The following is a 16,086-nucleotide window of genomic DNA, read 5'->3' on the forward strand; positions in this document are numbered from 1 at the left end:
AATCATACTTTTAGTCATTTTCATTTATTGTTAATTTTCACATAGGAAATTAATAAAATAGATTTTTAAGTTTTATCATGGATTATTAAAAAGGTTTAATTTTTAATCAAATTTTTCCTCTGATTTCCCTTTCAGCAACAACAGGTTTGTAACATGCCCTTTTAACTTTACAAGCTTTGCATATGCAATGAATAATAAATAACATAACTAAATAGTTAACCAGGCATTAAAGAACATATCACTGCACTTATCTGCTTTGGCAAACAGATTAAGCCTTTTCATATTGTCTGTTTTACTGCCCAGCCTAACATAACTTAAAATAAAGATTATGTGCATTACTGAAAAAAATCCATAGTCAATTAAATATATTAACGAATGTGGTTTAAGGAAGCTAACGCTAACATAAATATTTGAATATTTCTCCTCTGGGTACTGAAATGAAAGAAGAACAGAAAATTACCGATCAGGTGAAGCGGGATTGTAATTGTTCTCTAACTCAAGATGTTCACAAACTTTTAAATGAAAGCAGAATGATCTATTTTGTTAAAACATTTTAATTTAAAAGGACATTAAAATATATATTTTTTTATTTATGCTTTAGAAATCAGTAGGCTTACGCATTAGTTTTTTTAATAATTTGAATTCGTAACGAAAACATGGATATTCATGTTGTTGTCACAAAACCAATATCCAAACGAATGCGTCAACTAAATTTAAAGAAAAGTATTTGTTTCCTTTAAATTATCTTTAGGGGGTTAAAAACTAACCTCTGGCGCGCTGAAGACCCGTGCTAATCCCAACAATTCTAAAGGAGAAGGTCCTGGGATCTGCTGATCTTAGCCTCCTGTTAGCACGGCACAAGCCTCTCTGAAGAAGAGTCGGGATTAGCGCGGCTCTCCAGCAAGCTAGCGGTAAGTATAACGCTAAAGTTAAAATGTTTCACCTGTAGCAAAGTAACATTTATATTCGTTTAACTAAAATTAATTTAAATGTTTCACGAATGTTTAGTGTTAAGTTTTATTTAAAAGGAAATAAATACTGATTAGTGCAGCAGAAAAATAATCTGAATAACTACATTTCTAGAATATTCGTTCTGAAAGATTCAGACGAACCAAATATTTCACTGCTGCACAAGTCTATTAATTAGTCACTGTATTTCAAAAGATCTGCATGCAAAATACCTGTTTTTAAATGCATTGCTTAGCATGTATTAGAAATAATCCTTAGAAAGTCTGGTGCAACTTTCCTCTTTGGTTGGGGTTAATTAGCAACAATAATAAACTAGCTCCTGTATAGATCAAAGTTCTGACTTCTATAGAAAGCACTCCAGCCCTCCAGAGTAAAATTACAGAAAAAGCAAGCAAAATAAGTGCAATACAAAGTTATTTAATTTTTTTATGGCTAAATATTTTATAGGAATTGACATTTTGAATGTAATTTCCCTTTAAGCAAATTCTCTACTTTTACTATACGTTTAATTCCCCTACTATGGGGTTAAACACATAGTGAAAATTAGGCACTTTGTAAGCTGATCATGATCCAGTTCCTTATGAAGACAGAAGCCATGAACTCAGAAACTCCCGCTCTCAGCTGAAACTTAACAGCCAAGACTGCTGGATCTTCCTGCAGCTTCGCATATATATACATTGTGCGGTACAATAAGCAACAATGTAAAGGAGTTAAAAGGAATTAAAGGGAAGTGATGCATCAGCATAAATCAAGCACTTACATACCTGTGTTAGTGAAAATCTTTTTTTCAACATGTATATTAATTGAATCCCCTCCTATGAGGAGTTTCCATCTTTCTTTAGCCAATGAGAACGCTCAGGGAGCTTTCATTACATTGCACTTAATGGCTCAGACAATACATCCTCTGAATTGCTGTGTTTGTTGTGTTGTTCCAGTTTTCTTTGAGAAAACATAAGTCCATCAGGCCCATTTATCAAGCTCCGTACGGAGCTTGAAGGGCCGTGTTTCTGGCGAGTCTTCAGACTCGCCAGAAACACAACTTATGAAGCAGCGGTCTAAAGACCGCTGCTCCATAACCCTGTCCGCCTGCTCTGAACAGGCGGACAGGAATCGCCGGACATCAACCCGATCGAATACGATCGGGTTGATTGACAGCTCCCTGCTGGCGGCCGATTGGCCGCGAGTCAGCAGGGGGAAGCGTTGCACCAGCAGCTCTTGTGAGCTGCTGGTGCAATGTTAAATGCGGAGAGCGTATTGCTCTCCGCATTTAGCGAGGTCTTGCGGACCTGATCCGCAGTGTCGGATCAGGTCCGCAAGCCCTTTGATAAATGGGCCTGCATGACACAAGCCCCAGATGTATATAGGCTCCTGAGCCTACCTCAGTATGCTCTCATGAAAAGGAAGTACATTTTAATAAAGCACCCCAAGAGAACAAAGTAATTTTCATAAAACAATACAGGAAAATTGTGCGCTCTGAACAGATCTCTGTGCGGTGCCAAAACACTTTTCAGCGAAAGCACGGACACCAGCGGCTGCATAAAAACGAGGGTGCTGGAAGTCAGCCACTGCCCTCAATCGGCTGCAGACATGGATAGCAAATAAGGGCTCCCTGTACTTCCGATCCCAAAAAGCAACTCCAAGAGGTGAATAAAAAGTTCCTTTAGTATAGAAATATAAAAAGCACAAGCATAGTTCCCCGAAAATCGAAAGGACATCCAGTGATAGTCCCTTTCATGTCATACGCGTTTCTGCCTTGCTCCCTTTCCTTGTTAACCATAAAGTTTTTTTGTTTTTTTTAAATTGCACGCTCTGAATATGAATAATGAAAGTTTAATTTCTTCTTTAGGCAGCCAGTTGTATGAAGAAGAATTACACTAGACAAGTGATTTACCCTTAACTGTGTTCAAGTCGGTGGTGTCATATCAGGTTATGAATTTTAGTTTTCTATTAAAATATTAGCATTTACATGGTGTCAATAATAATAATCCCAATCAAAATATAACTATAGCTAGAGATAGAAAGGAACATAAAATCCGACATTTTTATTTTATTTACTGATTCAGACAGAGCATACAATTTAAAAAAAAAGTTTCCAAGTTGTTGTTGTCGTAGGTAGTGTGCATCTCTCTGGAGCACTAGACGGGCAGAGGCGAAAGATTAGTTTCGGATTTTTCCAAAAGTTAGGTTCAGCCAAATTTAATCTATGTGGGCATTTGTTTTGAATGAATATTGAATTTGGATTTATTTCCAATGGGAACAGAAAATAAAGACAAATAATATTAAGAAAAATCTTACACTATCTTTCAATGTTAACAGAACATACAACTCTCTGACTGAATTTGAGTCAGTGACTAGCTCACAGAGACACAGAAGTCACACAACTGCATACTCCAATAGCTCTAGTCAAAGTGATTAAAATGCCTGAGCCTCCTCTAGTCTCCTACCTCCATAAGTTAAGTTAATGCTTGATTGGACAAGCCTGTATGATTAAAATCCAAAAATAAATGCCTGACTGGCTGTCCCTAACATCAGTCATTAGTTTTACAATGGCAGGATAAGACAGGGGACGATGGACATATGAATGGTCAGAATACCCTGTACATCATTACAAACAAAGGAGCTCATTAAACAAACTATATAACTCCTCGTCCCTCTTCCTGCACCTTTTTTGGTGCCAAGCAACACAAACAATGAAATAATCTATGTTGTCAAAGAATCATTAGTTCTTCATCCATTTTGTCCAAAAATTTATTTGGCTGTTTGAGTATCTGACAACTCAATAAATCATGTCTCTTTGGAGCACTACACAGAAAGAAGTGCTGCCATCTAGTGTTCGTGCAAATGTATGTATGACTTTCCTGCAAAACTGCTGTCATATAGTGCTCTTCTGAGCTTATGTCCCTGATTTTCAACAAAGGATTCCAAAAAAATAAAATAAATGAAAATTTGGTAATAGAAGAAAATAGGAAAGTTGTTTAAAATAACATGCTCTATCAGAACCACAAAATAAACATCTTGGGTTTCATGTCCCTTTAAGGATATGGTTCATATGTTGCAGTCTTCTCTGGCAACCAAAGGGTGCCAGGTTTGCTGTTTGCTTTTTTAACTCCTTGGCTCCCAAGACATTAATACTACTTTCCCCTTACAATACTTTGATTTGAGCCATAACTGTGTCTAGCTTAGTTTAAATAGTAAATCATTAATTTTGATAGTATAATTATGCCATTACAATTTCTTTAGTGTTACCCAAGGCATTTTAAGTTCAGCAACACAACCAAAAATCTCCCTATAGAGCAGAGTACTTCGATCATATATTTTGAATGTTCTTAAAAGCCAGCTGCTTTGATCACAATGGAGCAATCGATACCACAGACTGCTGGTGTCCTGGGAAATACAACCATTAATTAAGTCATCTTAGAATACAGCATGTGAAGTGTTCTGTCGTTTATTTGCCAAACAACGCTCCTGCCAACCCTCTACAGATATTAGATTGCCAAAAATCACAATGGGAGATTTCAAAACTTACTCCTTCAGACTTCTTGTCGGGGAATATGCAAGATTCTCCTCCAGCCGTGAAGTTACAGTAAACTTTGAACGAATCTCTTGAGCATCCCTGGTTAGGATCGATCCAGTATTCACCTAGATTTTAAAATAACAAATGACTATGTTAAAGGGATATTAACCACTTTAAGATTGTAATACAAATCGTTTTATTATATGTAGCAAAATAACTTTACAATGTACTTTCATGATTTATTTTGTACTGTTTTACTATAATTGAATTCTGAAAAATGTGGGGCTTTCCAATTCCTGTTAAAGGTGGAAGTGCAAACTCCAGACTTAAAGAGATATATAACCCAAAATGTTTCTTTAATGTTTCAGATAGAGCACACCATTTTAAACAACTTTCCAATTTAGTTCAATTAGCAAATTTGTGTTATTCCATTGGTATTCTTTGTTGAAGAAGTAGCATTGAACTACAGGAAGCTAGCTGAACAAATTGGGTGAACCAATGACAGGAGACATATATGTGCAGCTACCAATCAGCAGCTGTAGTGCACTGCTGCTTCTGAGCCTACGTAGGTATGCTTTTTAACAAAGGCTACCAAGAGAACAAAATAAATTAGATAATAGAAGTAAATTGGAACGTTGTTTAAAATCATATTTTCTGTCTTAATCATAAAAAAGTGTTTGGGGTTCATGTTTCTTTAACGCTGCTTTATTCTCTACACAGTCATTGTTTGCCCGCTCTAGAGACCCATTTATAACTGTACCTAATAACCCTCAGCAGAGAAGAAAACCCAAGGTATAACAATGCAGTATCTATTGCTTTACGCACCCTAAAATATATTTATTTATTCAATATTTAAACAACTAATATCATTTTAAACGCCTGCATATTCTTTTCAGGCTAATGGTTGCTTTGAATACATCATTTTATCTAGCAATTCAATTAACTAGGGAAAATAATATAGAGAGATGTCGCTGGAGTGGTTCAGCCACTGTTTGTTTTGTGTATATGAACCATTAACATAATTGAGATACTTTATTTTTTAACGGGGATAATAACCTTGTCTATTACACAAACCTGATTGGCTAAGAGAGGGACCTGAGCACATTATATAAATATACACTGTTGTGGCTAAACCATATACAGTATTTACACATCTTTGATTTCAGATAAAAGACCTGTGGCCAAATTGCTGGATATGAGCTCCAGATATCATATTATCTGGAAAGTGAAGCTAACGATTGGACAACTTGGCAACATCTGGAAATTTCATCCGGAGATGAGAGAAGACATCTGAGATTATCTACATGTCCTGTCTGTACTCTGTAGTTATTTTAGAGAGGGAAAAAATAACTGTATTTAAAGGAGACTAAAAGCTCATTGAGAAGTCTGCTCTTGACTTTAAAGGGACATTCTAGACAAAAATAAAGCATATGTCAGTGCATTTCAATTTTGAATAAAAGCATTTTTGCAATATACTTGCATTTGTTAAACTGCTTCTAATAAAAGCTATCGCTGTTTCCAGTGAAAGGTTTTGCTGTCCATGTGCACAATGTGCACACAAAGAATATCTAAATATGCTTCTTGCACTAGCATTTTGAAAAGTGTGTCTTCTCAGAGAACTGGTGGTGTCTTGTATTGCATTGGCAAAGCCTCATTGTTTAAAATGCTGTGCTTGAATCCTATTTAGATATGCTTCATGAACACATACACTGTAAAAGCTCACATTAAAAACAGTAACAGCTTTTACTAGAACCCTTTTTTCCTAATACATTCTAAATGTATTGTAGTGCATTTCATTTTTGGCCAGGAATGTCCCTTTAACTATTTAATAGCAGTTGCAAAGAAACTAGCGATAGTGCAATAATAAAGTAACTCATTACAGCATTGTATTTTTGCTCTTTTAGGCATCTAAATGGACATTGTACTCAAAGCATAATCATATGCATATACAAGGCAGTAATTATATGTTTGTATTTAAAAAGGTTAAGCTCTTTATATTTAATGCAAAACTACTGTTGCATACTTAGGTATTCAATGCTCACAATTAATGGGCATGGAAAAAACTCCACATGTTTGAGTAAACAAAAATAAATAAAATTAAAGCTTTTTAATATATTCTTTTAGATGAAAATAAATACATGAGTACAATCACCAAAGTATTTCTACTGTGGGAATACATACATTGAAAATTAGTTTTTAACTTATTCTATCTAATATTTATTTTGTTAAAAAAAAAGGTATTTATTTTATATTAATTATCAGCAATTAGTAACTGCATTGCAAAAGATTGGCACACAAAATACATGTCATTTTAAAACTACAAAAATCATTTTGTTAGTACAATTGCTAAAAAGCCTCATGAGTTTATATGAACTCCATTGTTGTGACCAATTAAGGACATATCTAGGAACTAACTGAGCAATCACTGTATAGCATGATTCAAAGTTATGGTTCACGGAAAAAGCACTCCAGTCACTCTATAATGCTGAGGAACTAAAAAAAATGTCTTGGGAAAAAAAAATTTCTTCCACATATACATTTTATGGGAAATTAAATTTTGATTTTAATGTCCCTAGAAGAAATCTGTATTCATGTTTCAGCTTCATTTTGGTTTAAATTTCTGCTAAGGAACTTTAAGAATTAAGAGAATGCTTAGTAAGAAAATTAGGCTATATTGCCATAAGTATCTCAGAAAGCTGAGCTTTGTGGTACCTTTTAAAAAATGGAATGGGTGGGGCTAACACAGGACCTCTGGGATGGCACATACACCACAAAGACATCAAGATAACAAATGCCAAATGGCCAGTAATCTAATATAGATCATACTCCATTAATATATATATATATATATATATATATATATATATATATATATACATACTGTGTTACTGTGTGTGTGTATATATATATATATATATATATATATATACTGTGTGTGTGTATATATATATATATATATATACTGTATATATATATATATATATATATATATATATTTAAAGCATTGTTTGCATATTTATATAAATAAAACCATTCCTTTAATCCTAAAACTTGAATTGGAATTGAGTTGTGTTTAGCTATATTATTTTACAAAATGTTTTGTTAATGTTTTTTGTTTTACTTTTTTCTTGTTGTTTTATCAATGTAATTTTCCATTATGTACAAGAAAGATCAAACAATTTTACTTTAGTTTTTATTACCGTCTGGGAAGTCTGGATGGCACAGTTGCAAATCCTTGCAGGTTCTTGCTGGGTTGCCCTGAGTGCCCAGTGGGTGCTTCATTTGTTCGATTTCCAGTTTTAGGGAGTTGAGAGAACCGAATATTTCCTCCATGCCATCTGCGTAATCCATGTAGTTGTCAGTATTGCCATCGTCAACCACTTGGCTGGCATCAATGTTACGTCTTGTCCTCTTTGATGATTGAATAGGCAGTGGCTGTATGACTTCACCTGGGGGACCCTGTGATGGAATCCATGGTAGTTAGATATTGGTGCATTATCACATCTACCATGTAACCTGCATACAAAAACTATACTCCATTTAGTTATGTTTATGAATCAAATGCACAGCCACCCTTGAGTCCAAGGAGGACTTTTACTTTGGTCACTGGGGCTTATTATTGCCAAAACAACTAAGTATTTGCTAACAAAGGGGTCAATGGATGGTGCCTAACAAACAGGTAAACAATGTGGAATATTAGTTTAAAAAGTACTGTGTTACTGGAATAGGTTCACTCACAATTAAAAATGCATCTAAAATGTATTTAAAGGGTTTCTAATGCTGGCCCTAGCTTACTATGGGTTTGATTCCAATCTTTCAGTCCCCCCCCCCAATCGATATTTTAAAAACAGGAGATCTATTTTTCATCAACAAAGTGATCAAAATCTTTCACAATAAACACAGTTGAGATTATTAACACACACTTAATATGATCTCCATGTTCCCACAAAGTCTGATAATAGATGCTGAAAACTGAAATCAGATCATGGGTTAATGGGGTGTTTTGCAATTGGGTAGAGTGGTGTTTAGATATTATATGAAGTGTTAAACAAACTGAATATGATAACTATACTGGGCATATTTGATTAATTATGTTTTTTTAAACTTTTAATATTTTAAAAGTCATGTAAAATTTGCAATATATCAGATTTATGTCTATTAAATACATATAAATATGTAAATGCCTGTCCCACCCACTACCGAGGGTCTATATAATAGTGCTGAATACAGGTTTAATAACGCCAAACCATACATTGATAAAGCACAGTCCAGATCAGCACACCAAGGCAATCGCCAGTAAATATCCAGGTTTCCAAGTGTCCAAGGAGTAGGTGCTCAAACCCTCAGGGACCCCCCTCCAAGGTCCAATGGTAATATTGAATGCCAATAAAGAAGGTAGCACTCTTGTAGAAAGGAAAACAAAGGTGTTTTCCTTTCTACAAGAGTGCTACCTTCTTTATTGCCTTTCGCTAAACCATACATTGACCATTTTAGAGTGTATTGAACATGTGCAAGATAATTGAATTGTCCCAAATTAGCTTGGAATACTTGTAAACATGTTGAAAAGGCAATTTACACACTTTATGAACACCCTATGTGTATTTAATTTGATTTGTCAATTTTGTTGCTGATATAAAGTGCAAAACCCATGGATGGGGGGGAATATAATCAACAAAGCTTTAACTGTCTGTACATCATATGGGTGATTTTCCCGCTATCTGCTCAGATCAGATCTGAACTTTTTCCAGTACTGAAATGGTGTTACTGCTTGGACTGTGATTGCTCAGAACTTGGGAGCTAAAAAAATGCAAATTGACGGGACTGGCAAATTGGAATCAATCCCTATGTTATTTGTCAACGTACTCCTGTGTACAAAGATGTTAGGTGTTTTTAATTTATAATCCACACTTCTGACTTTAATACTTACAGGAGGACCAGGGGGACCAGGAATTCCAAGTTCACCCTTTGGACCTGTTGGACCCTACAAATAAAACATGGAGGTGAATAAGAGAATAAAAATAGTCTAGTGACGATAATAATGTAAAGTATTAGTCAACCAGCAAATTCTAACACCAGAAATGGAAGGAAATACTTACGGATGAACCTTTAGCACCTTTTGGTCCAGGACCCCCCTGAAAAATAACACTAGCGTTAATAATAGAAGGTTTTGTCTTGCATTTTTGTACTTTACAAATATCTCTTTAAAATGAGTGTATGTGGATAAGAAAGTCATATTGTTAATTATTAAACATGAAAGGCAACTTTTATAAGAGCATATCTATGGAAATTCTTTAGTCACATGTATCAGGTTAATACGTACCGGTAAGCCAGGAGGACCAGGGGGACCAAAAGGTCCAGATGGACCAAGGATACCCTGAAAAATAATTAAATTTCTTTGTCATACATGTAATTTATAAGTAAAAATAATACAGTGTACACATAATTTTCTTATCATTGTAAGATGTTTAATTTGATTAATGTGTCATTGCTATTTTCTACTGAAAAAATACAGTCAAGGTCTTATTTGTAGTTCAGGTTAATACTCTGTAGGGAGTTAAATTGTATTAGGGGCAAACATTAATTATCAAACGTTAGGATGTGTTGAAACTTTTCCCACTCATCCTACTTTTGCTATTGCCAAATTATTATTTAACTTGGAAAATTCTGCACAGTTCTGCATTAGATATTTAACTGTGATTAAATCAGAGCTGGCTGCTGTTGTAGAAAAAACACACACCTGTTCTCCTTTAGAACCTTGTGGACCCTGGGGACCTTGAAGACCTCGATCTCCCTTTTCACCCTGTTCACCTGGAGGTCCAATAAGACCAATCAAACCTGGATGACCCTACATGGAATGAAGAGAAACAATGGAACATTCACATATTAGATTCTGTTGATCACATCTAGAAGAAAAGTTATCCAATTACAATATTACAGTTGCAAGATTGGACACCAAAATCTCACTGTTGAACAATCTTGAGAATACCTGTGTGTCACCATGCATGACATCATCGTCAAATGTAGCAACTAATTCTATAAAAGATGTTTTCTTTAGCTATCAATTTATGGTGGTTTAGCTATGCACTTCAAACTATGATACATTACAGTCATATTTTTTTGTGGTTACCTGATTGTATCTAAATGTAATCCTAAAATATGGTTTGGGATGCAAAAATTTAAGTTTAAGAGATTGAGTAAAACCAGGAATGAGTAACTTGAGTTACTTGAGTAAGTTGAAGATTAAATTTGAGTACCAAAAGGGATAACTATTCATTTAATCCTATTGCTGGCACCACCGTGCAATCTATGGGTTTAGAAAGAACAAAATATGGGTTCAAGATAGAGAGATTATTTTTTTTTTGTAAGAGAAGGTTTGCATTAGTAAAAATGTAAGATATGTCCAGACCTGTGACTTTTATCCCACTAAAGTTGTATTAATGGTTTCACATTTATGCAATTTAAAAAAAAACATTACAAGTCCACATTCATTGATTCATTGCTTGGTTCCCTAATAATCCAATGTTTTTTTCCCTATTACTGACTGTACTCCACATGCAGAACACTTGCTTTTCAGTTACTTTACTGTATTAAAGGGCAGAAATTAAGACTCCTAATAAACTGAGTCCTGCTACAAGTCCAAGGTATGTCCCAGTTAGGATGGTAAGCAAATATGTGGTGTTGCAGAGAGAGGGGACTGTTTTTGTCAATAAAACATAGCAGGCTATCAAGGGTAACTATACCTGATGTCAATATTTTCTCTAAAAGTCCAAGAATAATTTGGATCAGGAAAAAAACTATATAATTTTAGCTTAAGTCTGTGAGATGCCATTATTATGAAAAAATACCATTTGGATAACATTTTTGTAACGGGGAAATTTCTGCAAGGAAATTTGACCTCATCTATAAATAAAATCTAGTAATTTCATTTACTTCCTATATATATATATACATATATATATGACAAATATTCCACTGTATAAATTCAGTTAAAATAAGTAATATAAGTGAGAGATACCTTTTCACCCTTGAGACCTGAATCTCCCTTCAGACCTGGAAGTCCTGGTGGGCCCTGTAATAAGTAAATAAATAAAAATAAACAAATACCCTTAAAACTTTTTCAGGAATTGATTTCAGATAACAGATTTTAGATGTGCAGGGTTAGTAGATAATAATTTTGTAATAAGCAACTCACCATTGGTCCTGGAGGTCCATCAGGACCAGGAGAGCCTGGAAGACCTTGTTCACCCTATGAATACATTTAAATTGTTTTATCAGAGGGTCAATAAAGCCACTTCTTGAGAGAGAAGGTAGATGGACAGATATAAAGATTTTCTTCAATGTTCAAGACACAATCTTCAAAGAAACACCTACCACAGGTCCAGGAATTCCTCTCAAACCTTCAGGTCCTGGTTTTCCTGGAGCTCCTTGTGGACCAATGGGACCTGTTTTTCCAGATGGACCTTCCAAACCAGTTTCGCCCTATGAAACAAAATATGCATCAGAGTAAATCAGACATTTACCTACAACATCATAGTTTAATCCATTTAGAAACCCCCCCACATACCTTTGCACCCTTTTCGCCTTGTCGTCCTTCTGGACCTGCTGGACCAGGGGGACCCTATAGAAGATAAGAACATCCTTACTTATTAACATATCAGTTGAATTAGTGATATATTCAACCTCAGGTCTAGAATCTATAAAAGCAAAATTAATATCCAAGAAAACATTGGTGAATTATGTGTTGAAAACAAAAATGACACATCTAACTACCACATGTGTATGGCTAATGCGGTAAAGGAGGCCCAAAAGTGTTAAAATGAAAGGTTGAAGATAAAGAACGCAACACATGAATAAAGCATAAAACAGGAATAGAGAAGATGAAAGTGATATACAGATGGTTGAAGCTAACTTACTCGTTTTCCTGGTGGACCTGATGGGCCAGGTTCTCCAGTAGGGCCAGGTGATCCCTGGAAAAGTGAAAAGAAAGTATAAAAAATTCAGAGGTTTCATATTATGGTGATGTTTTAAAGGACCATGGGATTTTTTTTTAGCTCAAAAGATGAAAGGTTCAAAAACTAAAGGTTTCTTTCGCTGAAAAGTATTTAGATCTTGAAACCATGTTTTCTGATTTATTAGTATATATTATGATGGCATGGGCATATTCAGAAGTTCAGAAAAATGTCTGACAATACAGTGGAATGTAGTCAGTTGTTTTACACTTATGCTGGATATCATTTTAAACATGATAGATCATTGGCATCAAAAGAATCAAGTTGGTTCTTAATCTTGAACTTAAAAAAACACAATTGCAGAAGGGAGAATTCTTGAACCTCCTTCAGCCCCCCTACATAGTGAATCACTAAAAGATATCCCCAGTTCTTACTAGCGTATATATTAATTTCTCTATATTAAACATATTTAATGTGCAAAATATTCATAGTTGGACTCAAGAGAAGATAATAATTGAGGAACTCACAGGCTGACCAGATTCCCCATCATCTCCCTTGTCACCAGGTGGTCCATCTTGACCCTAATATTAAAATAAAAGAAAACTTGTTAACACAATGATATATTCATAACAATACAAATGGGATTTTTCTAGCACTAAATAGTGAACTTTAGATTCTAATGTAAAGTATCTTAAAACATCATCAATGCTATGTTTTATCCAGAGCAAAATTAATCTTAATCTAAAAAAGTGTATTCTATTCTAAAAAGTGTAGCCTACTTTGTATTGGTTGGTGTTTCTACAACTAGTGATGGTCTGATACTTACAGCAGGACCAGGTTCTCCAGGAGGACCAGGATCACCAGGGAATCCAACTGGACCCTACACAAAATAGAGTCCAAGCAATTACTTCCCAGGAAAATATTTATTTTAAGCTTATTAACAAAACCTAGGTGATAACTTCCATCTAGGAAGATGGTGTGCTGTACAATGACACTTACAGGACTTCCTTTGGGACCATCATCTCCTGGAGGACCTTTAGGACCTGGAGGTCCAGCAGAACCTTGAAGTCCTCCTTCTCCCTTTTCTCCTCTCTCACCTTTAGGACCCTATACAGAAAAGAAGAAAACTTAAAAAAACATTTTTACTGAGATAAGAGTTTAATTACTAAGTTAGTGTCTAAAACACCAAGACAATAAAGAATAATGTTGGACATTTTTTAATTTATTTGAATATGTAATTGTGTTTTTACATTAGTAATATTACCTTCAAGTTAAGTGTTAATAGGCTATTAAGTTTATAGAACTAAATTTCAGACTTTAGTTTTTTCCAGGTTTGTTGCCATTGATAGCTTAAATATAGGTGACAAAATTAAAATGACAGATTTTAGTAATCAGGGTTCTGTTTTTTTTGGTAATACACCAAAGCACTAAGTATGTATGATTTTCCACTTACTGGTGGGCCAAGTTCTCCAGGAAGACCAGGCTCTCCAGACTCTCCAGGGTCGCCCTGTAAACATGACAAATGAACATAATCTAGAGTCACTGAAGACTACAAATGATGTATGTGTAACCCAGTAGCCTTAAAAAAAAAATATCAGACCTTTTCTCCAACAGCACCAGGATTTCCAATTCCTCCAGGAGGACCTTGTGGACCATCAGCCCCTGGGGACCCAGAAGGACCTCTAGGGCCAGGAGGACCAGGAGGACCCTGGAATACAAAATGGCCATTTAATGCATATAAATCAGACAACATTCAAATGATTGCATTGTTATAGAACACTTCTTGGCTCAGTATAAGTAATATCTTCCAGAGGCAGAACTGGGTTTATTTTTTCTTCAAAACCTTCCAAAGCTTAGTTATTGCTTCACTGTATGTACAATATTGTTTGTTCTTCCTTCTTTGTTTCATCATTTTACACAGATGTCCAATTAACATTATGGAAACTGTTACCTTAACATAAGTAACTATGACCTTTGGAATCCTGAATATACATTTTTGAAAATAAGTAACAGTACACTAATATTTTTGTATTCTTTTTTTTATTATTATTTCACATTTTTTTCCCTCTGCATGTTATTTTATGTATTTTTTTAAAACAGATATTTCTGTAATAGAAATCAGTCAATCTATCCCTCCGACCAGCTGTGCACAAAAAAATGCACTTGCTGATAGTTTAAAATCTAAATTACTCTAATTTTTTTCCTTCAAAACTTTTGATTACTTTTTAAAAATGCTCTTAATATGCTGAACTGTTATTTATTAGTTATATATTTTTGTTAGCACATGCAGCAAATTTTACTTTACAAAAATCAGTCCTTTATTCTAGGAAACGTTGGGATAGGACACTAAGATTATTATTACAATTGTATGAAGCAACAACCTTGCTCGGGTGAGCCTACAACTTCAAGTTTAGAAGTAGAGGACTTAAGTTAACTACTTCCTAACCTCTTTCTTGTACTGATCCTACATGGGTAATAGAAAACTCCTGTTCTTGCACAATTGGTTATGCGATAATGGGGGGGGGGTACAGTGGGGGGGGACAGGTGCTTGTCTAGGAGCCTTGGCTGCCCTGCTCCTTGTTAAATGGGGCTAAGATATTAAATGTCTTTAAATAAATTATTTTGAGAGATGAAAAATATGATTCTTTGCTAATGAACTAGCTTTATTAAAAACCATTAATCGTTCTATTAACAGTGCTTACAAATATCACAATAGTTTACTAGTCTAGGAGAAAAAAATGACTAGCCCACTCAGTGTTACAAAGAAGAAAAAGGTCAAATTTCTTACTTGTGCAGGGTAATATTTTTCTAGGTCAAGACAGTGGACATTTCAAGCCCTAGTCAGAGAGTTTATCAACTAAGTCATATAATAGTCTAAAAGCTTTTTAAAGACTAAGTTCTATATCTATTTGGTTATTTTTAACCTTGTTCCATTACATTCTCATAAACCATGAAAATGAACGTTGCCATAGAGATTTAAAGGCCGACTTCAAAGTTCTAGGATGTTTCCAACAGACAATATAAAGATTCTTTAGGATGAATAGAAATACTCACCATTTGACCAACATCTCCAGTTTCTCCTTTCTCACCAGGTGGTCCAGGTAAACCCTATGAAATAAAATCATATAAAATTAAATCTGATGTATTAGTTTGCAGAAATAAATAATGTATACAATTTATTATTTCAAATGTATTGAGAGTGGTTTGAAACATCTTTTACACTAGGCAACAGTTATTGATTTTTAAGTTGTTTGTTGCTTTATAGCAACTTGAAAGAAGCTAAGATCTGCCCCAAAGCTTTTTTGGTCCTATTATCTGAGCTGAAACACAGTGCAATTGCTCGGCTACCTGACTTTACAGGATGTTTCACACACAGACAGTTGAAGAGGAAGATTTACAGAGCATGAAAGATATCTGGGGTAAAAAGAGACATTAAGCATGCATGAAACTGTCAGATGTTTCAAACTAATTATATGTTGTACCAGGTATAATAGCAATATAACGTTTCAGCTATTAATATATGGAAATGCAGTTTAAATTATAAATTATAGCAGCAATCTCTTACAGTCAGTATAATTCTGACTTTACAACTCAAGCATTACTCATGTTAATAATATTACGTTGCATACAATGTTATTTTTTTCCAGTACTGAT

At 34.7% G+C, this 16,086-nt stretch overlaps 1 protein-coding gene across 2 annotated transcripts in view; it reads right to left on the reverse strand.

Moving 5' to 3' along the window:
- The window catches only part of LOC128643237 (collagen alpha-1(V) chain), a 236,618-nt gene that overhangs the window by 15,582 nt on the left and 204,950 nt on the right, over window positions 1-16,086 (reverse strand). For both annotated transcript variants that reach the window (XM_053696224.1, XM_053696223.1), the window contains exons 47-63: window positions 15,487-15,540; window positions 14,033-14,140; window positions 13,886-13,939; window positions 13,432-13,539; window positions 13,259-13,312; window positions 12,960-13,013; window positions 12,397-12,450; window positions 12,048-12,101; window positions 11,855-11,962; window positions 11,676-11,729; window positions 11,499-11,552; window positions 10,221-10,328; window positions 9,804-9,857; window positions 9,580-9,615; window positions 9,411-9,464; window positions 7,684-7,942; window positions 4,496-4,608 (exon numbers count right to left, since the gene is read on the reverse strand). In XM_053696224.1, coding sequence (XP_053552199.1) covers window positions 4,496-4,608; window positions 7,684-7,942; window positions 9,411-9,464; window positions 9,580-9,615; window positions 9,804-9,857; window positions 10,221-10,328; window positions 11,499-11,552; window positions 11,676-11,729; window positions 11,855-11,962; window positions 12,048-12,101; window positions 12,397-12,450; window positions 12,960-13,013; window positions 13,259-13,312; window positions 13,432-13,539; window positions 13,886-13,939; window positions 14,033-14,140; window positions 15,487-15,540 — 1,380 coding nt within the window. The remainder of the gene's footprint in view (window positions 1-4,495; window positions 4,609-7,683; window positions 7,943-9,410; window positions 9,465-9,579; window positions 9,616-9,803; window positions 9,858-10,220; window positions 10,329-11,498; window positions 11,553-11,675; window positions 11,730-11,854; window positions 11,963-12,047; window positions 12,102-12,396; window positions 12,451-12,959; window positions 13,014-13,258; window positions 13,313-13,431; window positions 13,540-13,885; window positions 13,940-14,032; window positions 14,141-15,486; window positions 15,541-16,086) is intronic.

This window comes from Bombina bombina, chromosome 12 (genome assembly GCF_027579735.1).
Source record: "Bombina bombina isolate aBomBom1 chromosome 12, aBomBom1.pri, whole genome shotgun sequence".
Taxonomy (NCBI): domain Eukaryota; kingdom Metazoa; phylum Chordata; class Amphibia; order Anura; family Bombinatoridae; genus Bombina; species Bombina bombina.